General features: G+C 45.7%; 1 protein-coding gene across 3 annotated transcripts in view; it reads right to left on the bottom strand.

Moving 5' to 3' along the window:
* The window catches only part of PRKCH (protein kinase C eta), a 116,131-nt gene that overhangs the window by 75,030 nt on the left and 15,402 nt on the right, over positions 1 to 25,699 (bottom strand). Inside the window, exons 1-3 of one of the 3 annotated variants that reach the window (XM_048305857.1) lie at positions 16,060 to 16,391; positions 13,926 to 13,989; positions 4,446 to 4,512 (exon numbers count right to left, since the gene is read on the bottom strand). In XM_048305857.1, coding sequence (XP_048161814.1) covers positions 4,446 to 4,512 — 67 coding nt within the window. In that variant the 5' untranslated portion in view covers positions 13,926 to 13,989; positions 16,060 to 16,391. Of the gene's footprint in view, positions 1 to 4,445; positions 4,513 to 13,925; positions 13,990 to 14,330; positions 14,396 to 16,059; positions 16,392 to 25,699 lie in introns of those variants that run through there. The other 2 variants (XM_048305856.1, XM_048305855.1) reach the window with 2 other exon arrangements.

The raw sequence follows: 25,699 nt of genomic DNA, 5'->3' as shown, positions 1-25,699 counted from the left end.
AATAAATAACCCACCAAGTCATCTGAGGACATGTGCAAGCACCAGCACATCCTCACCCACTCAGCAGCCTTTAACACCATCCCACCTGCCCCCTGAGCTTACCTGATCCTGCTCTTCCTGGGCAGAGATCTCCCCTTTCCCCCCTGCCCCAATTTGTATTCCAGGGGGTATGTCAGGTATATCTCTTGCAGTGGTGGCATAACTACAGCAGGAAAACAAGAGGAAGAGCTGCAGGATGAAGTGGTGTGCTTGGAACTATTTGACTCAAGTAGTTAAAGCTTGTCAGGTCTCATCTATTGGAAATCAATCTCACTGTTGTGCTATCGACCCCTGCTGTAACAGCAGCACAGCAAAGGTCAGCCAGGTACCTCCTCACAAATGACAATTCCTAGTAGTGTTACACTCCCATATGCACCAGTGGCATTTTTCTTTGGAAGAAATAAAGATATTCAAAAAAGAAAAGTAAAAAGCCTTAAATCAATACTGTTAATAGGTAAAAACTTAATTAAGCCTTTTTTTGTCAGTACCAGGAGCAGTATACACTTATCATTCCCTGGGAGCACTGCAAGCAAGCTCCCCTTGAACTGAGACACAACCACTGAGCTTACTGGACTGTAAAAATCAAGACAGTGGATTGAGAGACCCCTCACCTCCTGCAAGCACTGCAGCACTGAAAAACAATCTCAGATCATGCTAAATGATCATCTACCCCATGCCCTAACAGTGAGTAGTAGTGGATGTTTTAGGAAAAGAATACATAAATCAGGTCAAGTTAATGAATTCAGCCCCCCACCCCCTCCAGGCATCAGTATGTAGGTGTTCTCTCAATATTTACCTAACAGTGGGCTTCCTCACATCTACTAAATGTAAACTGAGGCTAAACCAAGATGTTTACTTCCCTGGCTGGAAAACATGTCAGTTATGACAAAAATCCCTTACTAAGGTTTTGCATCTTTTAAGCAGAAGTTTTATCACCATAATCCTGTGGATGGTCAAAACCATGGGAAGCCTTGCTAATTAAAATGTTACAAACACAACACACCATTGAAGAAGAAGCTGACAGCCTGACTCTGAAAAGGGAAAAGGATTTCTTCCTTTCTTCCTGTTCTGCTTCCCTAATACAGTGCTGCAGAGTAGAAGCCTAATCTTTCCTATTACAAAGCTTTTCTTCAGTTCCCCTCAAACATTAAGCTGGATGCACAAATCAGCCAGGTGGAAAACAGCCACCTCCACAAAGATCACATTAACCACACGGAGTTTCTCTCCCAGCAGAAGTTGCTCCTTCTGCTGCTTTTGCCAGTCTGTGCACGATCTGGTCTCTGCACTCTGGTTCCGATCCCAGGAGAGGCTCCTTGCAAAGCAAACACGTGGCACATCAAATACAGGCTGGGACTTATGTTTGATCCAGCTGCTCCTTTGCCCTGAAACTGGATAAAGATTTGAAGATCAGAGAAAGAGCTAGCTAGGGCTAGGGCTGGCAGCACTATGCTGTCTTCCAGGACTTCACAGAGAGTCATGTTAATGGGCAGCTCATCTTTTAAGATGCCAACCTGTCAATATTGTCCAAAAGAGTAAGAAGGAACAATGATGCTCTGAATCTAAAAAACATTTTTTCCACTCATGAGTGTGAAACAGCACTATCAGCAGTCTTGGAAATGCAAACATGTAATCATCCCTGCATCACATCAGACACAACTGTGCACTGGAGGTGAGGCCTCTGTTTCTCGGTCCAAGTGCTGAAGCAGGGCAGATCTATCTTCCTTGTTTTCTTGCCAGATCTAGGGCATAAATTCATCTCAGCTCTCAGTGATTAACAGCATTTGAGGACTGAAGCTGAAGGATGATGTTTCAGTGTGGCAGCAGTGAGAACAGGATCAATGAAGTTCACCCAACAATACTGGTGAGCATGACAGTGTTCAGCTATTGCTACAAAAGCCCACCACAGGCTTCTTTCTAGAATTACACAATGATGCCAGAGCTCTGGTGGTACCAGTAGGTAACACAGAAAAGCACCTTTTGAGGGGCTCAGTTTTCTTCAGTCTCTTGGCTACAGCGGTGCCAAGGGCAGCAGGACAGCTCTGCAGAGCTGGAGTGACCAGTGTGGGGCTGCTGGGAGCATCCACACCTGCAGGAGGGGAGATGGCTGCAAAGCCAAGGGTACAGCCTAGTGCTGGGGCTGAGGCAGCTGCTTTTTATCTGTTTGCATAAATTCTGTGAGAACATGAGAGAGCAGGAAGAAGGCAGCTTGAGAACCTCTAAAACAAGTATTCTGCTGCCTCTTCAAGTCTCCCGACCAGTTATGAACTCCATACAGGTTATTCTGCATAGAACTTTAACCCCAACTGCCACAGAGGTTTTCAGACATGCACAGAGCAGCTTTTCCACATCTGCTCTTCCATGAATTTTCTTGGAAAAGTTTAATTTTTCCCTAGGAAAAGTTGTTTTTAGACATTTGCTTGTGGATGTTGACATCTCTAAAGCAAGACACCACAGCATGTTGCACAAGGCTGAAAAATGGGAATGGAAAAGCCTTTCTACTCATTTTTATAGTGAGTAACCTTACCATTCCATCTCTGCAAGTTTGTGCATTCATTTGCAAAACCTCAGGATGTATCTGTTTGCCAGAGAGACCAAACTTGGGCAACAATGGCAAAGAACTGTCTCAGCTTGCACAGAGAGGAGATTCCAGGAGAGAAGGATTTTATTTAAAAATTAGAAGAGGGATTTGAGAGAGACAGGAGAAACCTGAGCACTGAACTGAGGCCATCAGAGCCCCAGACTGGCACTGTGACCGGAATGCCACCTCGTATCTGTCCCTTACCCAGCAGGACACAGTTTCAGAAAGCAAAATAAATTAGTCTGGTCATATTCCAGACAGGTGCTTCCCTCTGGCTGTAGCTGAACATGGTCTTCCAGCAGAAGTACAGTCAAAAAGCCACCTCAGCCCCACTGTTCCCTCCTCACAATGGAGCCCCCTCCCCCTCCCTGCCATTTCGGACCTACCAGCATTCAATTGCTCCATAACCCACTCCTGTCACACTGACCTACATAAAAACAGGCAAAAAAATTAAAAAACCAAACCCCAAAACACTTCTTACTGCATGGCTCATTAGAGCCTTAACAAACTGATTCCTCTCCCTCCTCCCCTCACTGTTACAATCATTACTATTTCCTTGTGCTTAGGCAAGCGAATTTCCATTGTAAAACCTCCTGTTAGTCCTTCCCACTTACTAAACTCAAGAGAAAAACGTTGAGATGTGATTTACTAGGGAAGGAAACCATTTAAATACATTATTCATTAAAAACAGGAAAATAAAACTAACAAAGCAACTTTGATCTTTGCCATGATTAATTCATGCACCAGAAGCCCTCTGGTTTAGAAGGTCTCAAACCCCGCTGGCTGCAGAGCAGAAGTAGCAGTAACAAAGTGACAGCATTTGCAAGTCAAAGCTCCCACCACTTGTGCAAAATCCTCGAGAAAAGCAGAATTGGTAGCAGGGAGATCCTGAACCCTCCCTCGGGACTCCTGCATGTCACAACCATCAGCAGCTCACATGCTCGTGGGTGGTTCCATAGCAGGGATCACAACTCGCTCTGAGGAGGTCCTGCCCGCACAAGGAAGCACGAGATCCAAGTCAAACCTATTTTTAACCAAGTGCAGTTTAAAGCTATTTTTGAAGTGGATGCTCTGGGGACATCCCCCTTTTGGGGCATGGGGAAGTCGGTTGCTTTGGTATTGAAACAAGGGTGTCCATACAAGGTCGGGCAATCAACTAAATCTGCTTAAAACTCACACCTTTATGTTCAGGCACTGTCATTTTCTGGAGACACAGGTTTAACATCAATCTTAAAGAAAGGAGGAGCAGGAGAATAGTCTTTATGGAACACAAAGACACACAAATCAGGATGAACCAAAATCCAGTTGAAATGGGAATAACAAGCAGCTTGTGTCCATAGCGTCCCAAAGTTTTGCAGCATCTCCATAAATAGTAACCACATTCCTCAACACAGCAGCCATCCCTAGAACGACATCTCAAGCCTTCCTCACCAAGGGCACTGCACCTCTCCACAAGAAAGCAAACTGTATCCCAAAGCACAACTGGAATCTAGACAGGAACAAGGTAACTGGGAAAGCTAATATAACAGGACAAATTAAACATTCCCCTTTTTCTCCCACTGGGGCCTCCAACTGCTGCCATGAGATGCCTCAGCTTTTCCCCAGACCCTGGAGGTGCACTGGGGCTCACCAGGCAGGATGACCAACACCTGAATCACCACCCTGCAACACCTGGATCCTCCTGGTGGACTGGTCACCCCACAGCTGCTGGTCTGGCAGCAAACTCAGCTCTGATCACACAGCTGACCCTGGAACTTTTGAGCTCCCCAAGTGGCAGCTTGCTAACGAGTCCTCTAATTGCAACAGCCTTAAAAAGCAGGTTGTTTACCATGTTGCTCTCCCACGCAGGTTCCCACACACCATGGGCTGAGTAAGACACTGCCGCAGCAAAGCATCTGTCAAGAAAAATAAATTCAGCCTCTTGTATTCCCAGCTCATTGGGAAGAGCTCTGCCAAGAATCAGCACCTCTTCTCATCAACACATCCCCACCTAGGCAATGCAGCAAGGAAATACTCACTGCTCAGGCTGAGGATTGCACAATCCATCCTGAAACTTCTGCAGATGGCAGGGACCATGAGTGCTCTTCCCCTCCCAGTGCCAGGGGATTATTGTGATTTCCCAAAGGGATTTCCTAAGGGTTGCAGGCCAGGAGTGGCACCTTCAGGAAATGCAGCTGTCCCCAACAGCTTCCCAGCAGCTAACACAGCCAGACCTGATCTCTCCCCCTTCCCCATCTCCTCCCAAATGTGGTTTTCACCCTGCAATACATATTTCTCCATTTCTGAAATACATCTCTGGGATATCAAAAGCAGATGTCCCAAATTCAGACAAATACAGCTTTAAAAATGCTGGCTGCCACATGGAGAGGGTGTTGCTTACCTTGGCTCAGGATCATAGAATCATAAAGGTTGGAAAAGACCTCCAACATCCTCGAGTCCAACCTTTGACCAAACACATTGTCAACTAAACCATGGCACAGAGTACCACATCCAGTTATTTCTTGAGCACTTCTCGGGATGGGGACTCTACCACCTGCTTGGGCAGACTGGTTTCAGCAGCTCCATAATGTGACACCCCTCAATTTCTTTCTCCCAAATGGGTGGCCCTTTCCAGCAGGTCTAAGAGCAGTAGCAGTAAGTCATATCCTGCCTCCCCGTGGCCTCTCCCATCCCACTCCTCTCAATTTACAAACAAGCAGAGGTGGGTGAGAAAGAAGAAAATCACTTTCTCCAACAGCTTGTGAGAGACACCTAAAACCTGTAACTCTCTTTGTCTTTTTTCCCAGGCCTTTAATGGGGAAGAAATTATCCGAGAGGGAATTTATTTAGGCTCAAATGACAGGAGATGAAAGCCAGCCTGTGGTTTGATGGTCACAAGAGCCCTTGCACAGGTTTAAGCAGTCCTCCCCACACACAGCACCCTGCCTTCCTTCCAGCACTCCCTTCCACACTGCCATTTTCCAGCCAGAACACGGGACACAGAGATTTCTCTGCCATGGCCCTCACGTGCAAGTTGTCATCAGCCCTTCAGGATGCAGCACTGGACCCTTTCCCAGAAAGATTTGTTTTGCCCATTTCACCTCCCATTCACAAGTGAAATACAGAACCCAGAGTCAATGCAAGTAAAAACAGGTGTAGGACTAAACTGAGGCCCTGGATTCCCCCCTCACTACCTAAGAACTCTGAGGTGGGCAAGCTGGACAAGAAACATTTTTCTGCCTTCATCCTTGCTGACCTGCAAGTGTGACCTGCAAGTTTGTACTGTGAACTATAGGAAAGACACGTTTTAGACACAAAAATTCAGCACTGGCTGACTTTCGGGAGTTTGATTTTCTAGTGACATCCTTGAAATGAAAAGGCTTCTGGCTTTAAGGCAATTTCCTACATTTTATAAACAAAGGAAACTATCACTGGAAGCAAGTTCATCTGCTGGAACTGGAGCAGTCTTCCCGGTCCTGGCTCAGCAGCAAGGCTGCGGTTTTGAGTGCACAGCTCCGGGGGAGAGGAGAGAACTAACACGGGAACGAACACACACTTCCCAGGAAAGGATTGTGCTCTGCTGTGTGGATCTGTGCTAGCGACATGCTCAACAGGTCTGGCAGCTAGACGGCAGAAAAGAGCTGAGATTCTGGGATTAGAAACAGTTCCAGACTCTACCAAGAAACAGGCTTTCATGGTCACAGCTATGCTGCTGCAGCCTTTCCTTGTCCCCTGCAGCTCCTCTACAATCCCTCTGTCCATTTTCTCCTCCTCCCACCTCCTTTAACCTTTTGGGCCTCTTTAAGCTATTTCTTCCTGACAACTCCTGCCCACACCCATCCACCACCACTCCCCAGACCAGTCTCCTTCTATCTCTCCTTATACTCCTCATCTCTGTCCTTGCAGACCCTTATGGCTCCATTTCTTCTCAAAACAACTTTTCCATTGTTTCCACCACTCAATGCCCTTGCCCCTTGTCTCAGCAGATGGGGCAAGGAGAGCAGGACACCTGCTCAGCCAGACCTCCTGCCTTCCTCCCTCCTCTACACCACTGCTGGGGCTCCCACTCCTGCCCCCCTGCAGCACCCAGGGCAGGGCTGAGCTCAGTCAGGGAAAATTCTGGCTCAAAAACCAATCACAGCCCTGCTCCAATTTCCCAGTCCAGACAGCTGGTGCAGAACTGGCCCCACTCAAGGCAGCCCCAGGGAAACCCAGGAGCATCCTTTTCAGACAGACAGATTTACCCTCAATTATGAAACTGCCTCATTCTCTTATCTGCAACCACCAGCAGTGCTGGCAGTGCCAGGAGCAGCAGCCACCAAGGTGGGAACCTGCTCAGTGCAGGTGGTGTCCACAGCACTCCAAGCCATGGTGATGGCATGCAGCTTATCCCACATCACAAATGAGCAGATTTTCCCCAAAGACAGCAGACAGGGACAGCAGAAGCTTTCATCCCTCCCTCTCTTGCCTCTGCCAAGCTTGAGGTCACCCTGGCCAAGCAACATCAGGATCTCTTTGCTCTAAGCTCTATTTTGATTCAGCATTTCATTCTGGGAAACAAACAGAATCACTGCTGCTGAAACACTCCAGGAAACAAAAACAGCTGGCACTGAAGAGCAGGAAACTCATTATTTTATGCTGTGCATGGTCTGGAACAACCTAAAACAGGGGTGTATAAATTGAAAGTGTGAGTATTCATCTCCTAAAGCACAACTACAAGATGAGCTCTTCTTCCTACCAGCTCCATGCCAGCTCACCTAATGCTGAAGACCCTGTTCTGCCCTTTGCTATTTGGGACACACTGCCCTCCTCCAGTGAGGTGCAGGACTGAACCGCACAATGCCCTCACCATGCAGCAGACTGATGCTGCTGGTCCTCCTCATGTCTGCAGAGCCAGAGGGAACCTTGGGTCTCCCCAGAAGCACTAAAGATGCCTGAATAACTCCCAGGTAAATTCAGGTAATTAAACACTGTGGCACAACAGCATCTGGTTCCCTCCAGGTGATACGGACTTCTGGATGCCGGACAGACTGGGCTGCCAGGCACCCAGACACAAGGAAAATCCTTGACTGCAGTGGTACCACCTAAATCAGGAGTCTCCTCCAGCAGCCAGAGTTGAGAGACTTGGATATAAAATGGGGTACAGTCTAATTTGATAGTTGGTGGAGCTGAAGTTATATGTATTTATAATTATATACATAACAAAACAAACAGCATGGTTTTGTTGGTATTTTTTTTCCTCCAGTTTCTGGTACAGATTTACAGAGTGACCCTTGGTAAAGCACTGGGGGTTTTGGACAGCCATTTGCCTATTTCATCAGCCAGGCACCTCACAAACTGTGGTCTAGAGAAATTCAGGCACAGCCATGAGGTGTGCTAGTGTACAGGGCAACCCCCTTCATCCCAGTCCAGGGTATCATCCAGGTGTCCTCAACCACACTGGGTCCAGAGAGGGATGGCCATGAAACACCCATCAGAGTGCAGCAATCAGGGCTGTGCCAGCACCCCTGGATCCCAGCACTCACCTCCTACAGCTTCATGTTCATCTCCTTCCATCCCACACTCATCATCCTGCCCCACTGCAGCCCAAACACCAGCTCCAGCACAGCCCTGTCCTCCAAGCCCAAGCAGGTTTAAGCTCCTCCGGGAGCTACTGTCACCTCTTCCAGGAATCACATTAAAATAAAGCAAAGAAACCTCTGTTCCTCATTACAGCCAGGAACACTGAAATCCCAGGGCTGATTGCAAGCTTGCATATTTATCTCTAGGTTTCAGAGCCCAGACAAAACACAGTCCACTGAGGAAGCGAAGTTAACCCTGACACTGCTGCTTGTTGCATTTTTACAGTCCCTGAATATCTCTGCAGTTGGCAGATCTTGGCAAGTCACAAATTACTGACAAAAACCTCTTGGCATCAGACACACTGCAATAGCTGTGGGGCTCCTATGCATCATTTTCTGAGAAATAAAAGTAGCCTTGTGGGTATGTAGCAGGCTGGGGTGCTGTTCTCCTCCTGGCTCTGCATTACAGTCCCTCTATAAACACCAAGCAAATCATTTCCCAGGGTCTGGCTCTTCCTGCTAGCAGGAATAAACAAGCTTTGTTTGTTTGCCTTCCTGTTGAAATCCTTTTTCCCTGTGAAAATTCAGAATTTACCTAACTTGCCTTGTCTTTTTTTTTTTTTTTTTTTTTATGGAAGAGAGGCATATGTGAGGTATCAGAGTGCCAGGGTGCAAGAATACTTGGGTTCTCTCCTCAGTATTTACACATGAAATGCAATGTATACATTTTGAAAGTTTCACTTTGAAATACAAAAAAAATAAACTCCTGGAGGCTTCAGGACAAATAGAGAGCTGCCCTTGCTCCCACTGGCTTGGCTGATAAACATCTGTTGGGGTAGAGTGTGACCTCCAGGAGAGCAACACCTGCTCAGGACTTCAAGATCAGCCTCTGGAAACCTTCTGTTTTTAAACCTGACATTCATTTTTTCACCTGACTGACATCTTTCAGCAAGGGTGGGGATCCACTGAAGTTCACCTGCCTGCCACACAGAGATGCACAGCATCTGTGGATTACACTCCTGGTCCCTGCAAGGGCTCAATCTTCTCAGGGCACACTTAGGGCATATTTTCTCCCCCATGGGACTCAAAACTGTTCTGACCTATCTCCATCTGAAAATGCAGAGCTGAACCAACACGGAGTGGATCTGGAAATCCCTTGCCTACAGCACACAGGTGTGACAAGCATAAAGCACTGGAAAAAGTGCAAACATTGGAAAAATATACAAGAGTGTAGAAATACATGTCTCCTGCTGGTCTCTGCCACGTAAGACTTTGGACTAGACATTAAAGACTTCCATGTCCTCAGACTGTGAACCAAAGACAGCAGAACTTACTTTATCTTACTCTGCACTGATATGGCCTGTTTAGACCAGGAGTTTTTTTAGGTGGTGCCTACTACAAGCTTTAAAACTCTTCTTGAGCCAGTAAACCAAAAGAGAAGAGTGGCCCAACGAAACAGGAGATGAGAACAGGGCATTTTTTTATTCCTGGTTCCTAGTTTCCAGTATTTATTCCCTTATCTACAAAAGATGGGCTGAAAGCAGTCATTACTGCAGTTTACAGAGGACTGGTAAAACTCTTCTTCCTCCCTGTTATGCAAGAGCCTGAAAACAGATCTGTCAATAGAAATTTTATGGGGCTGAGAAGCTACATAATAGTGCAGAGCAAGGATCTCCTTAGCACAATACCTATGCACCACTGCAGAGCTTTTGTGGCACCTGTCTCAGAAAATGTTATTTCTTAAAAAACACTTTGTTTTTGTTAGAAAAATGTATTCTAAGAAAAATGACAGCAAAAGACCAAGAGTCTTGATGTTTGAGAACAAACCATTCTGATGTGCCAGCTGCAAAACAGAGAAACATTTCCTGGCCTAGAAGCAGGTTTAGGCTTCCTGAACCTGCTTCTTAGGTTATCCATAGGTAAGCAGGTTCAGCTTCCCCCCTTGGGGGGAGTGGAACTAGATCCTTAAGGTCCCATCCGATATGATTCTATGACTCCTTGCTGCTGCAAACCCTACCAACATGAAATATTTAACACTGGGTGCTATATCTGCTCTACCAACTCACTTGGCTTTTCGATATTCTCGTTGTTCTATTTCTTGCCCAGAACTCGAATTTGTCATTGTCTTTACTGACACTGAAAGAAAAGAAACAACCATTACTTACCTCACAACGACAAAATTAAAACTGAACTTCACGCCAGAATTATCACTTTGAGTGACAATGTGAAAAAAAAAAAATAATTAAAAAAAGGCAAATTGCAAGAGTTCAAAGCACTAAAATAGAAGCACTCTGTTTTCTACAGGGTTTGCTTCATTCATTAATTCAGCCAACTACTTCATTTGTATTAATTTAATTAGCTTTGCTCAGAATTAAATAGAGCAAACAGAAAGAGAGGTGGCAAACTGAGGGCACACAGCACACCTTGCAGGCAAAGCAGAGAGGGGACTGGGCTGGCTCTGGGACTCCAGTGCTGCAAGGAGAGAGGTTCAATCCATCCAGACACACAGCTGGGGCCTCTCAGTGTCCAGCCTGACCTTGCTGCAGCCAAACAGCCTGGCCCAGACACCATCACCAGCTCTTGGGTATCTCTTCTAACTTCTCACAGGGGTCCAGAAGCACCAACCACAGAGTGGTTCACCCACACTCACTGCAAGGCTTTTATTTCAAATCAATCATACCCTGCCCAAGAAGAGTTGACTCATGATTTGCCCTTTCACAGCTGAAACCAGTATTCAGTGGGAAAAAGCAACAAGCAGGTCTTAATTCACGTCACCAGCTGAGCAACACCCTCTGGGGCACCCCAAGAGTAGTACAGATTTTAGAGAGCAATAAAGCAGATTTTTTTTCCCTTTAAAGAAGGCCTGCAAGAGTTGAGATCTTGTGGATTATCTCAAAGATCTGGGCACACACACAGGATCACACGGAAGGAGGGAAGCAGGACTCTCTGGGTTCTGTCAAACCACAGCTCTTGCAGTCCCCAGGGCTGGGCAGAGCTTGGTGTGGTCCCACACACTGCACCCTGCTCCTGTTCCCAGCTCCTCAGCTGACAGTGTGCCTCACATCCACGGATGGGGCACATCCACAGCAAAAACACACCTCAGAGAAGGCACATTCATTATTTTTAAGGGAGCAGAGGCAAGCAGACACAAACAGAGACAGAGAGAGGTAAGAAATGCTAAAGACACCCTTGGGGGGAAAAAAATCATACTTATTTCCAGAGTAAAAAGAATAAGGAAGTTTTTAAAAGGAATCATAATTTTGATGACTTGAAAAAAAATCCTATTATCAGGCAGGGTGAAATAAAGAAAACCCAGAAAAGAGTAAATAAATTCATTTGAGAAGGGGCAGGAAATCAATCCCTAAGCAATGCCTGAAGTCTAGCAGGCAGAAGTTAGTCCTCACCTTCTTTATAAAACAGCCTGGACTGAAACAGCTCTTGGGCCAGTGAGGGAGTTGGCTGGGGAAGATGCTTCCCTCCACCCCAGCTGGGTGCCAGGGCCACCAGGACCCAAGGATGTGTCACCCTTGGGGAGCTCAGGACTTGGACTTGGCTGATCCTTGTGGATCCCTTCCAACTCAGAGCATTCTGTGATTTCTGTGAGAGGTAATCTCCTCCCAAGGTAAAGAGATTTTCATTTTAATTTTGTACTGGTTGCTTTACACAGGAAATGTCAGCTGAATGAGGGGAGTTAATATAATCAGATACAGCTTAGCCAGCAAGTATATCCAAGCAGAGAAAATAAAGAGAGGCAGGTATAATTTCTCTAGACCTCCCTCACTTCCTATTGCTCTGTTGCTTTCTTTTTCTGAAAAACTACATGTATTTTTAACACATCACACAGGCAGGTCTCCCTGCCTCAGAACAGCAGGGTAGCACTGATGGACACAAGAGCCATACAGGAACCTGCAAAGAACTGACCTCTTCCCGGCTGTATGTTTCCTATAGTGCCCTCACATCCTCATCAGTCCTCAAATGCCTCTGGCAGACTCACAGGAGTGACACCCTGCTCCCCCATCCCTGCTGTAGGTGAGCAGAACCGAATTTCCATTTTGGTCAGAAGAGCTTTCAATCAAACCAAAAAACCCCCACTGCTAAAAGTAAAGTCCAAGCACCACCAGCACTGCCTATTTTGGGTAAGCAGTTGAAGACAACGAAACAGGACAGTCTCAGGTGAGCCTAAAAACCCAGTCTTTACTGTTTGGTTGGAGTTTTTCGGGTTTTGCTAGTTTTTCTTCTTCCCCCTCCTATTTCCTCCCTCTCTTTACCCACTTTTTGGACTTTTACTTTACTGGAGGTAGACAACGGTGCCTGAGACCCCGTGAATTTGGCTATTCCCATAAACAAAACAACTAGCTAGGCATAAGAAGTCATAGGGAGCAGGGAGGATGCAGCAGTTGCTGCCCTCCAGATCAGAGGAACAAGTGGGAAGCCGCTTTTTGAGCTTTCAAGCGGTGAATTATTCTCAGACTTCTTTCCAAAAAAAACTTTAAAATTTCAAATACAATTCTGATCCTCCACATTTTCACCAAATAAACACGATGTTATGAGTGAGAGCTCACTATTTATAAGAAGGAAACCCCTTCCTCATTAATGCCTCTTTTACCCAATGACTGGGAAGCGTCAGCATCTGTAATCAGGCTTGCCCTGAATTAGGACTTTTCTTGGAAACTCTAAATGTGACCATACATGGGAATGACCAGACAAGAAAAAACCCAAGAGCCATCTTTGATCTTCCTGCTCTGTAAGCCTACACATCCTCAAGAACAACAGAGGAAAGAAAAGTGAATTATTTCCAACATTTCCCATTTCCCTCAGAAAGCAGTAGCTATACAAACATCTGAGTTCTTCATTTCTCATCTCTGAGACCTTGTTAGCAGCATGCTCAGCCACCAGCACAGATCTGAAACACACTCTGGATTTATGCTCATGCCCACCATCCCTGCTCAACCCTGCTTTAAATAGCCAAGCATGACACTCTTGCACGTGGATACAAACTGGGATGTAAGTCAGTAAAAGCCCTCCAGTTTCTTCTCTTTCCATCACTGGCTCTGTCATAGGCAATTAAAGCCAATTTCTAACGTCCTTTTCACCCCTGCAAGAAATTTCTCCAGGCCTCCCCAGCACACCCTGCCACTCTCCCTGCTCTCTAGTTACAAATACAAAGATTTCCCGGGTTGCTCACATCCACACTCACATCCACGCTCATAACTGGTATGACAATAACCAACAGGGAAATCAAAACCATCACACTATAAAATACAGTTACCAAAAAAAAAGCTGCCCAGATACTTTTTTGGGGCAGCTGTCACACTAAAAATTTGCAAGTTTCCTGTGCAAAGTGAGCCTGGGAAACAGAAATCCTCGTGAAGTAGATGGGAACCATTACGGAATAAAAATCATCCAGATGTTTTAAACACGTTCTATTTTAAACATGCTCCACTTTCTCCTCAGCTTGCCCTTCAAAAGGCACCCAGGTGAAAAGCACAAGTGACAAAACCAATCTGTCTGAAGGACATCTTCAGGGAAATAAATGAGAGAGAGCATGAACCGGCTCCCCAGGTCTGAGATCAGAGCAGAGGGCACACACAGCTCCAGCTGTCACCAACAGCCCCTTGCAGACCTCCCCCATCACTCAAGAAATCTCAGGCACACCACAGCATGGGGCCCCTGAAGAATCCAAACGTCTGCACCGCTCTGGAACTGATGGCAGGAACACAGACCAGAGTCCAGCTCTGAATGGAAACAAGCCAAAGTAACTCCCTTACCTTCTGTGAAGCTTCCTGTCAGAGTTATGACAACAAACACTTTGCCTTCTGGCTCCAAATCCACCTGAAAGAAAGGAAAGGAAATGTTAGAAGATTGGTTTTTTTGAGGTAGAAATTCTTCTCGGGATTTTGCCTGACTAATCCTGCCAACATTTGATAATATTTGAACCTGTATGTATTCTCATGCACACCTTTAATTGGGGAAAAAAAAAAAAAAAAAATCAAGCATCCAGTGCCCAAATTGTTCAGCATTCAGAGCTCCATAAAAAATAAGGAACTTGATTTATTCTTTTTCCTAGAAGTGCTGAACAATCTCAACCTTGCTAGAGGAAACAGAAGTATATAAAAAAAAATATATACAGTTAATAGTGTTCCAATTTGTGAGATAAATGAAGCAGGACTAACACTAAATTCTCTGAAAAGATCAGTGTGCATCTGTTTCGAGAATTATATCGATATTTCCTCCCTATTATATTTTATCTCAGTGAAATTGTTTCAGTCTCTCAAAATACCATCAGTGCTGAGGCAAATGCTGATTTCTTATATAAATCACCTTTTGGCCTTAAACCACAGGAAATAGAAAACTCTCAGTGCTGTTACCTAAGGACTTCTTCTCGTTTAATCTAAATTAGATAGAGATAGAAATACAGAACATAATTTTAGGGATCAGAGATTCAATCCCAGTGTCAGTCAGCCTGTCCTTGAAAGAAAGCATTTATTTTTTTGGTGAGTAGATTTTTTGAGATACATTTTTAATAAAGGTCTTACTTTTAGTATTTTTTATTTACCAGCTAAAATGACAGCTAAGGATTCGTGAAGTTTGAGTCAGGCTGTCACACAGAAACCTCAGTTAGAAAACAAAAACAAAGAAAGAAATAACAAGGCACCCCCTCAGCTGTTCCCACAGATTTCAAGGTTAAAATTAGCAAAGAGGAGCTTCACACCTCGTGGGTATTGATCACCTGTGCAGAACGGGAATTTTGAAAATGGAGCTCCCTGGGGGAATGAATAAAGATTGCTCATCCAAACCCTCTCTGCTCCTCCTGTACAACCACAGGACGACGAGCTCAGGCTGCCCCCTTCTTCAGGGTAACACACGGTGTGCCCTGTCAGCCCTTTGATTCTTCTCCAGTGTAAACACACAGCACATCACTGGAATAAACCCCCAACCTTCAACCTGAGCTCCCAGAGCAAGGGCTGCAGACCACCCCTGACCCAGACATTTGCTCGTGGTTTCCAAAAAACACTGCTGCCACCAACCAACCAGTCCTTTTAAGGCAGTAACATTAAGACACTGGAAAAACAGAAAGGTGAACCCTAAAGAGGAGCCAAACAGCCAAGCTGCAAACGGAGGTGAAGCACCTGCACAGCTGAAGGTGGGAGGACGTGTCTGAGCTGGGCTGACTCTGCAGGGTTAAGGTACAGCAGCACTTTCTGCTGGCACCTCCACTCCCAGGAATGCTGACACAGCCCAGAAAAAACAGCCTTCTGGGGTAAGTGAAGGGGAAGCACAGCCAGCCATGCATTTCCCTAGCCCACAGGTTGTTGCAGAAGTAGAGAAACTGTTATTTAAACTGCTGGGAATTTGTTAGGATGAGCAGAAGAAATATTTTCAGGAACAAGAATGAGCAACCATCTCATTCACACAGCTCCAGCTACAGTTCCGAGGTGCCACGCACACACTCTTATCAGTGGGACACACAACAGAGATGCTACAACTGCTTGGGAAAATCCTACCAAAATGCTGACTTTATGGACACTGTACTCTCCACAAAAAAATAAAAATTAAAAAAAAATTAGAATCAGTCTCACAGAAAAATTTAAAGCAAATATTTAGCTTTGACTCAGTATTAATTTTTGTGCTTGTTTGCACTGCATATTACACTGGTTTTAGGAAACTGTGTTTGAACAACCCTCTGTCTCCATTAATACTGAAGACATTCCCCAAAAAGATTTCAACTCCAGCAATATCATGCATCATTTTTGCCTAAATTTCAGTTCCCTGGAGAGATGTGCAACTTTGTAAGGAGATGGTTCTTTCCAAAATATATAATAACATGTAATAACATATAATTACGCAAATTGATTTATGGGATACCAAGAATTCAGGTTTTATGGAAAAATTCTTACTTACTTAGGTTTCCAAAATCATTCTTCAGTGCTTATCATTTTCCTGCCAGTCTCCATACAGGGTACATCAGACTCCCGCTTCCACAGTGACAAAGAGGATCCGTCCTCCCTTCTTCTGACACACACAGTATCTCTGGTGGGATGTGGAATAAACCCTGTACTCCTTGTTCAGTCTTAAAAGCAAAGGCTTGTCAGAACTCAAGCAGCTGGGCTGAGCCAGGGGATCCAACAAAAGCATCACCCACCTTCGACACAGGGCACAGACAAAAACTGGCCCAAAGTCCTGACAGACCTTGCTCCTCATCTCTGCAAACAGGATTCCTCTGCCCCTGGCACAGCACAGTCCTCTGCCCCTAGCAGTCTTACAAAACAGAAACAAAATAGTTCAGAAAGCAATAGCAGGAGATTTATGGGAGTTATAAAACAATCTCTCTCCCCTCCAGACTCCAAGATTAAAGACCAGTCAAATCCCCTACACCTACTAAGCAGCTATGCTTATGTTGTACCACAGTCCAAGAGCACTCAGCCAAGAGGACTTGAGCTACACTCAAGATCTTCTCACAGAACATGTAAGGAGGATCTAATTAAAAATTACAGCTGAAAGGCTCCAAAATGAGCCTGAAGCCCCAGCATGCCAGGAGCTGCTGCAACTTTGGCACAGCAGCACTGCTGGCTGCAGGACCAAAGGGGAACTCTTGTCCTAGACAAGAGTTTAAACCAGACAGTCTTAAGAGTCTCTCTAGTCTTAAATTGATAGCAACAACATCAACAAATGATAATGAAATTAAGTAGTAACAGACCACAGGGAAAAGTCTGGCTTTTGGACTTGCTGGGATCTCCTTTAAGGATGAATTTGACCAGCTAGGTAGCAGCCAACACAGTACCTGAGATAACTCTTAGACACGAGGAACGTGCCTGAAACAGAAAACAACGCCTGACCTAAAAATCTGAAAGGAAAATGTCTGACCACAGACCTGAGCTGGCCTGAGAAACATCAGCAGCTCCCTGAGAGCAACACCTGCCTGACAGGACGTGCTTCCCACCATGACACAGACACCCTGAGCCACAGCCACACCGCCCGAGTGGCCTCGCGCTGGCAGCAGCTGACGCCTGGGAGCTGCTCACACTTGCTGGACCCGTGGTGCCAGGGCAGCCCCACGTGCTGAGCTGGGTGTGAACAGCAAGCACCTCGCTCGGGCCCCCGGGGTGAGCTCAGCCAGCCCTGCAGCACAGCCCCTCGTGCTCCTGCCCCTGCTTCACACGCTCAGCACCCACCTTCGCACCTTCAGCACCGCCTGCACCCTTGCAGCGCAGCCACAGAAACAGCACACGCTTCGGGACGGCTCTACCGACCCAGCAACTGCAGCCAGAGCTGGGCAAGCAGAAATTGCCCAGAACCATCTGAAAGCAGACACCCACAGATCAGGAGTTTGGTACCCTACTGCGTCCCCAAAAGGAGAAATTCCTGATGTAAGCCCTCCTTCAATCTTTCCAGTCACCAAAGCACTCCCATCACCCGCACCTACTTTCACAGATGGAGAGGGCTTCTCACCGTGTTCTGTCACTTACTAAGAACTGAGCACTTCAAAAGGAAGCAGCTGCCAAAGGACTGGCCCTCCAGCCACGGAAGGGATAACCCTACCTGGGCTGGCAGCGCAGGCCCTGACTCCACAATGGCACAGCTCCAGCGATGCCAGTACCTCCCAGCACCAGCAAACACCCTCGGGACCCAGCCTCCTAACAGCAGTGTGGGTGTAACACAAGTACCGTGCAGACGCCAAGTTTTGCTCCTCACTTCTTTTCTGGTTTTTTATTTCCCAGCACTGATTGTGGCTGCTTAAAGGCAAAATCCCTACACTTTTGCAGAGAAGCAGGGTTTTGCACTATTAATCTTGACAGAGTTATTAAAGTCCAAAATAGACCATGAAATCAGTTTGGGTCAACAATGCAGCTGATGTTCTTTCTTAAAGAAAGCAGAAGAGGCTCACAGAAACTCAACAGCCTGAGGGCAGCACAGATGATGCTCAGGGAGAACTCCTACACCACAATATACGAGATAAGTGATACAGGAATCTAACCATCCATATGTATTTGACACAATCATCAAAGAGTAATACATACAGAGAAAAGTTTCCTACTGCCAAGATCTATCTGGCATGGGTTAACTTATTTTAGGGAATCACAGCCTTATGCCTGGAAGGTTTAGTAACAAAGCCAAAGAAAAGTCCCGTTGTATTGGGAGAAGCAAAGGAGAAGTATGAAATTCTATGCATGCCTGGTATCGTGAATGCTGTGAGGTGCAGTGATCTCAATAAATCAAACTAAACTGGTGGCGAGCAGCATCACACCACTGGCAGGTAGACCTGTGAACAATCATCACCCTCCCCTCCCTCCAGTGCTTTCATCCACAGCCCGGTCCCCCAGGGAAGAACCAGGAGGAAAAACATAGACTTTCTGGCTGGTTTAGAGGTAACTTGGCCAAGTTTTAGCTCACTGGGAGAGGAAAGTGTGCTTATCAGTGTAGTAAATCCTTTAGTCACCCTCAAAGAAATGAGGGCAGCACGTTTGTCCACAGCACAAGGGGTGGAAAAGATCAACTGCTGGAGCTCAGCTGTCTCTGTGAGAACAGCACAGGATTTTGGCCCAGAGCTAAGCACACACTTTAACTTCTGCTGAACCCCACGGCCGTACTCGGGAAAACAAGCACTGGAGGATTTTGGCAAGCGAGCTGGAAACGGGCAGGTAAGGATGATGAGTTCAGCCACGGCTTCAATACATTTCCACTGCGAGGCACAAGCCCGTGCCAGGACAGTGTGCTGGGAGTTAGGAACTCCACTGCTAACCCAAACCACTCACATGGTGCCCCATGCCTGAACTTGCTGGGATCGTGCTGCTCCACGTGACTTCAAAGGCAGCTACCAGGGACTGGTTTCCCACAAGGAGGGGCCCCAGTCAACCACCTCACACACCTTCCCCAGAAAAGGGCTGTACTCACATCGTTCCCAACAACAGGGCAAGTGTTATTTACTCCCCTTCTCTGCATTACAAAAAATAAGCCAGTTCAGGAGCGGAACAGATGCAGGGAGACCAAAACAGGGCTCCTTAATCACATCCCTTCACACATATAATAAAAACTGGTCGTGCGTGATTCATCAATGGAAGAGGTTTGGAAAACAAATTCAGAAGGAGGGTAATCTCTCAGGCAACATATCAACACCCAGCTGAAGCATCCACTGAACTCGAAGAGCAGGTAGAGTGAGTTGGCCTCCGAGAGAGCCCAGCCTGCCCCTGGGAAAGGATGGGAAGAGGCAGATCCAAAGGGTGCCTGCCTGCAAGTCGCTCACTCTCCAAAGTGGAGATGAGGTATAGATAAGGTGGGCCTCCAGGATGAAAAGACATCTTCAACACAGCACCTGGCATGAGCATTAAATCTCACAAACACAAGTTTACAAGATTTTTTTTCTTTTTTTTTCCCCTCCCATCCCCACAACAGATAATCCAGTCTGGGAAGTCTGATCTGAGGTACATCAGAATCAGTGGGAATCTTTTTATTGTGTTTGGATCAGACACAAAAGATGACTGGGTTTACCCTGGAGCCTAGAACATCCTTTCTCCCATTGCTGCCCCATCCTTCCTTCCCCACAGGCACAATCCATAAGCATCCCAGAAGAACAGCCTTTTTCTAAGGCATGTCAATGCTGACATGGCTTCAAAAACAGAACAGGCCAGACATTTGCAGTGAGTAAAGCAAATATAAAAGCTACCTAGGGACTTCATTTGCTTAATTAAACAAGTAGCTATATCTTTTGACTTCCTACATAATTTTTAATTTTAATTAACGGAACTGCATATGTAATCAGTCATTCGTAGAGGCAATTCCCAAGGCTCTGTTCAGTCGAAAGAGCTGAAAGTCTGGGTTAGGCTAAAGCTGGTTTTTCACATGCCTCTAGTTATTTCTTGTCATCTTTCTTGTTTAAGCTCTTACCAGATCATGCTTATGGAATGTCAGATCTTTCTGCATTTTAATAAGGTAGCACCTCCTTGGACAGGTCAAATGGCAATTTTCTCAGCCAAACACACGGTGTCTGGATTAATCAGTCCCTCTCATACTTTTTGAGGCTGACACGCACCTGTCTATCAAGTCAGACACCTTTGAAAATCCTCAGGGCTGTCTAGTACAAAGGGGATTTTGCATTTCCAGACCAACAGACTGAAGTGCTTTTCCTGCAAATGCACAGCATGCACTTTTTAAGATTCAAATTAGGGTGCCGGAAAAAAAAAAAAAGCAAACACACACACAACAGGGTACCAAGTATCTTCTTATTCCTGCAAAGGCTGGCAAGTGCTCAGGGCAGTAATTCCCACTGCAGGTGCCAGGGGCAGACATGGACAGCACTGGGAAGAGGCTGCCAATCCCACCTGCAATCACCAGGTCCACACACCCTGAGTGCTGAAGCCCTTGCAGCTCACCTGAACACAAGTTTAACACTCTGCAGCTAAACTCACACATGGGTGGAAAGTCAGTCCCTCTCAAAACTCCTATAACCAGTTATTCCAGCTATTACTGTAATATTGTCATTCTAATTTTTTGTTTCAGGACAGCTGCTTAAAATATTACTTTTGTTTTCGTTCAAGCTGCCTAATTACAAGCTGTGCACCAGCCATGAACAAGCATGCATAACTAATGACTCTTAGCCAATCCTGGACTCTTTCATCAATTTTAGTCTGGTTTCATCCAAGAGATTACCCACCTCTACAGGAGATTTGCTCAGGTAGGAATAGGATTTATTTATCCTGTGAAAATTCCTGACAAGAAAACTTGCTTTAAGAGCTACAAATAAAATATAGATAAAAAAGGAGGTTTCAAATCTTAAAAAAACCCCCAAACCTTTCAAAAGCATGAGCCAGAGCCTGCTCCTAATGGTGTTACACCAATTTATATTGCTTTTGAGAAATCTCACCTCTAAAGCAATGAATAATTTAAAACTAATGGTTGCAGGCAGATGCTCTTTAGTATATTTGGAAAAAAACATTGGTGTTATAAAGTTAAAAAAAGAGAAACACAAACACGACTGGTTCAGGGACTATTATGTTTTCGTTCTCCTTATATTTTCAAATAAAAACAACAACAACTCTCCAGAGGGATTTTTTACCTTTTTTTCCCAAGCTACGTAGCAGGGGGAGGGGATCCAATTGCCTGTTTATAAATCCCACGGTACTGAAGTTCACTGAGGACAAGGCACTGATCCCAACAGTACCATCACTGAGTAAGGACCCACTCTTTTAGAAATTTAAGGGCAATTCAAAACAAAATGGGAGGACGTGGGAGAGTCTACGAATGCCATGCACACACTGGAGTCTGCAGCAGAGGAGTTTCCATCCACAGCCTCCTACAAGTGTGGGGCTAGAAATGACTAGGCTGGAAAATGGACTGAGAAGAAAACACGAAGGATGACCAGACCCTCCCAGTGAGGACCCATTTTCTGAGGGCACAGAACATGCCAAGCACAGGATGACTCTGCAAGGAGCCACGAACAGCAAAGCTGCTGGAACCACCCCAGTGATGGCACATGGTGGCCAGGGGAGATGCCAGGCAGAGAGAAGAGGCTGCTCTGAGCCTCCCTGAGCAGCCCCTGCAGAGAGAAGGGGCAGGACACCACATCTGCCCCCACAGTTCCCTCCCACAGCCCGTGTGAAACCAGAACCACGTGAGCAGGACGGATGCTGCCTTTCCCTACCACAAGCACATACAAGCAAACCTTTAGCTCTGCTGAGCACAATTAAACCTCAATTATTCACCATATTTCTTTGTAAGGCCATACCAAGTACCACCATGTCCAGTCCGTCCCTGTATCTTCCTTCCAACTCCTCTTGCCTTCCTCCTACAGCTAGTTTTTTTTAATGGATGGGAAGGAAAATCACAGATTACTTTAATTTCCCAAAGGCAAATACTGACATCAATGCAGGACCACTAAATTAAAGGATGGCAAATGCAGGGCTTCATTTTCAGCTGTCTGAACACTTGATTACAGCAAATACACCCATGCTCACATTCAGTAGCTGCTATCAGGCTAACAGTCTTGCATAACCAATGTATGGAAATCTGCCTGCAAACACCTCTGTGTGCAACTGCAGGTAAAAGAGGCTGAAAGTGGGAAAGGGTCTCTGCTCTTGAGGGGACTTCAAAACTGTTGGGAGCTTTGACCAATAAACAAACAACAAAAATTTTCTATTTCCATGCAATGAACAGTAGCAACACACCAATGAATCTCAGTAACCAGTTACTACCAGCAAAACAAAAATCTCTGAATAGCTGTAGAGCTGGAGTTGCAAAGGGATGATGCTGACAGCTCACATTCTAGGTCTATCACTGAGCACACAATGCAGGGGTTGCCCTCTTCTATCTCCAAGATCTCGACATTATCAACAAGCATATTTTCTATCTCCTACATTAACTCAAAATAACTTGGCAGACAAGCCAGGAAATTGTGCCACTTTTTCTGTTTGCAGCAATAAAGAAATAAATTCATTGACTGGTGCCAAGTAGGCAAGTTGGTGGCACTTCCCACATGGAAACATTCCAAGGGCCACCACAATGAGGAGCTGAGCGGAACTTTCTCAAAGTACAGCAGTAACACAGCTGAGCTTAGCACTGAGGCAGTGTCCCCCAGGAGGGAAAGAGCAGTGAAAAAGCAAGCCCAGGTAGCCCATGCACCAGCCAGTGCACACCAGAGACCTGGGTTTGGCCCAGAGAGGAACAGAACAGGCACCAGGCAGAAATACAGAGGAGAAACAAAAAAGATTGGGCAGAGAAGCAACAACAGTTCTCTCAGTCTTGAGGAGTCTTCCAAGGCACAGCATTCACCTTCAGTTTTAATTAACCTCCCTAACAAATCTAGGCAGACTTTATGAATCATTTATGGCTTTACATTAAGTAGCACAGTCTGCACATGGTCTGAGGTTCTGCGTCCAGGGCACTCTTGTTGGTCGCCAAGGGACCACCACTGCACAGCTACAGCAGGACAGCACTTAGGTGTAACTTAGGGGGAATCCATTGGGTTGTACACTGTCAGGCAGAGCCCCCAATACCCTGTTCACAGATCCAACCCAAGGAACAGGGACCCCATAACCAGCTGCCACACTATGCAAAGACCCTGCAGCTGTCTCCCCACTACCTTGTTCACTCACTTACTTGTGTTGTTCTCCACTATTCAGTGCTAGGAAATATTTTGTTGTTATTCATAGGTTTTATTGCATAATCCTAAGCTTCTGAGAAATTATTCTCATTTGAGTCTCCATTAGGTGTGTCACTATTTTTAAAATATCTTCCTACTACATATAATTCATTTGGTGTACTGCTGCTTTTCCATTTTTGTTCAATAGCTCTCTCTTCTTTCTAAAACCAGGCCACAGCAGATGAGATCATGAACCATTAAAACCCATTAGTCCTCCAGATACAATCCATCAAATTTCTCAACACCTCAGGTAGAAAGGGGAAAGGTCACAACTTTTTCCTATTCCAACAACTTCTGTCGGATACCGAAGAGCCAAATACCATCCTTTTAACAACAGTTAAAAGTTAAGTCCTGGTGGTCCAGCAAAAGGCAAACTGATGGAAAAGTTCAGTTATTTATGATGCTTGATCACTAATAATGAGCACTGTAAAACTAAGAAAGAAGGATTCTGGAGGGAGATGTGATCAGCATCTCAATGCCTGCAGCTCGATGGCAGGAAGATGTGGTTGCACAGCACAGAGGCACAGATGCAAACCAACAGCTCTGCAGAGGGCTTAATTTACAGGCACCTTCCTTCTTCTTCCCTCCGTTCGACACCAAGCATTGGAAAGATCTTTATTGATCTTTACTACACTGGGGACAGCTGGAACCCTGGAAAGTGGATGGTAGAAGTTTCAGGAAGGCCCACAGTGCTGGCTGTCACCCAGGCTGCCATCCTGGTGTCACATTCCTATGGTGGTGTTGCTGTGTCTCTCCTGAAGCCAATGCAACGGAGCTGCACACGACATCGTACACTCCAAACACATCCCACACATCTCCACCTTTCCAGCCAAAGACAGCAAAGCCCCTCTGGATGCTGAGGAAATCTTACACCATCAGTTTTACAGACAAGGAAAGCAACAAATGGGGGTGGCAGGAGCAGAGATAAAAACAGGGCTTGGGGTCTTCAAAAACCAGACCTAGCCCACTGCACGGCAGGCACACTGCTTGGAGAAGTACAAAGGGGACTCTGCAAAACCCACAAAAGCAACAGGTGCCTGACTCCACAGAAGTCCAGACATCAAGAAGAGTCAACTGCTCCAAAGCACCAGAACTCTCAGTCTTTCCGTGACTTTAAAGCCTTGACCTAAGGGCACTGAGGGGCACACGACACCACCCCTGTCAGCATCACAATGAATTAATTTATGTGCAGGATCAAGCTATCAGCAATATTTCTGGCAAAACCTAAGATTTCAAATGGCATGTCTTAGGGGCATGGCAGTCTTTGGAAGTACAGCTCCCAACACAGCTCACATCCCCATTTAAAGTCTTAACCACATTACTCATCCTTAGTGAGGATACAAATAGGAGAGATTAAATCCAGAAACTTTCAATCGTGGCATGGGCTGTAATACCACGGGGAAGCCTAAGCACCTCTGCTCTGATAACTCTTCCCAGATCTGGAATTAATTATTCACAGTGACTTCCTTCTTCCTCCTCTCACTTCCTCACCTGGCACTTTCTTAGCACTGAAACCATTAAGGACTAACATTTATACCCAGCTGGTATTAATCCACCACATCCCCTCTCCATGTTGCAAGATGATCTGCCCAATGATTTGAGCCAAAAGGATGAAGAGCAAACTACCAAATATGAGTGCCATCTCACAGGAGAGAACCTGCTTGGGACACAGGGAAAGAGGAAAAGAAAGGTTTGAAAGTACTTTACCCCACATACTCCCTCTCCCATTCCCTGCCAACCACTTATGGGATTGCTCCACATCCCTGGTACACACATCCCAGAACACCCTGTAAAAGCAGTAGCAGTTTCTGTTCTGGCTGCAAAGCCAATGAGATGTTTCCAAAGGTACAAAAAAAAAAAAAAAAAAAAAAAAAAAAAAAAAAGGAGTGCCAAGGCATGCACTCCCCCAGCATTCCTGAAGGTATGATGCTTGCTCCTGGAGTCCAGATGTTCCTGCTCATGTCTCTGCTCCAATCCCCACGAGGTCCAGTGCTGAGAGCCACAATCAAGTCTTCAGGCAGCAAAAAGAATGTAGGTTGCAGCTGACAACACCCAGAAAGGACACGCCATTGCCAACATTTGCTTTGCCAAGTTAGATCATATCCTATTTGTAAAGTGGGTTTTGTTCATGGGTTTGGTTTTCTGTTTGGGGGTTTTTTTGGTGAGGATGAAGGAAGAGTACAATCAAAATATTTCTGTGAAACAGCAGTTAGAAAAAAGGGTGCAGAGGTGAGGTTTTTCATGGGGAAGGACAGTGGGTTGGATATCAGTACCAAAAATAATTAGGAAAAAAAAAATTGTCCTGAAATCCTGAGGCCAAGCATTACAATGAGAGACAGACTGTCCGAGACCAAGCAATTTTTAGTCCCATCAAGTCTGTGATTACAGTTTTCCTCATCTACCTCATGA

Source organism: Corvus hawaiiensis, chromosome 6, assembly GCF_020740725.1.
Source record: "Corvus hawaiiensis isolate bCorHaw1 chromosome 6, bCorHaw1.pri.cur, whole genome shotgun sequence".
Classification (NCBI taxonomy): Eukaryota; Metazoa; Chordata; class Aves; order Passeriformes; family Corvidae; genus Corvus; species Corvus hawaiiensis.
The sequence above is the reverse complement of the archived record's forward strand: the minus strand, read 5'-3'. Positions and strand labels throughout refer to the sequence as shown.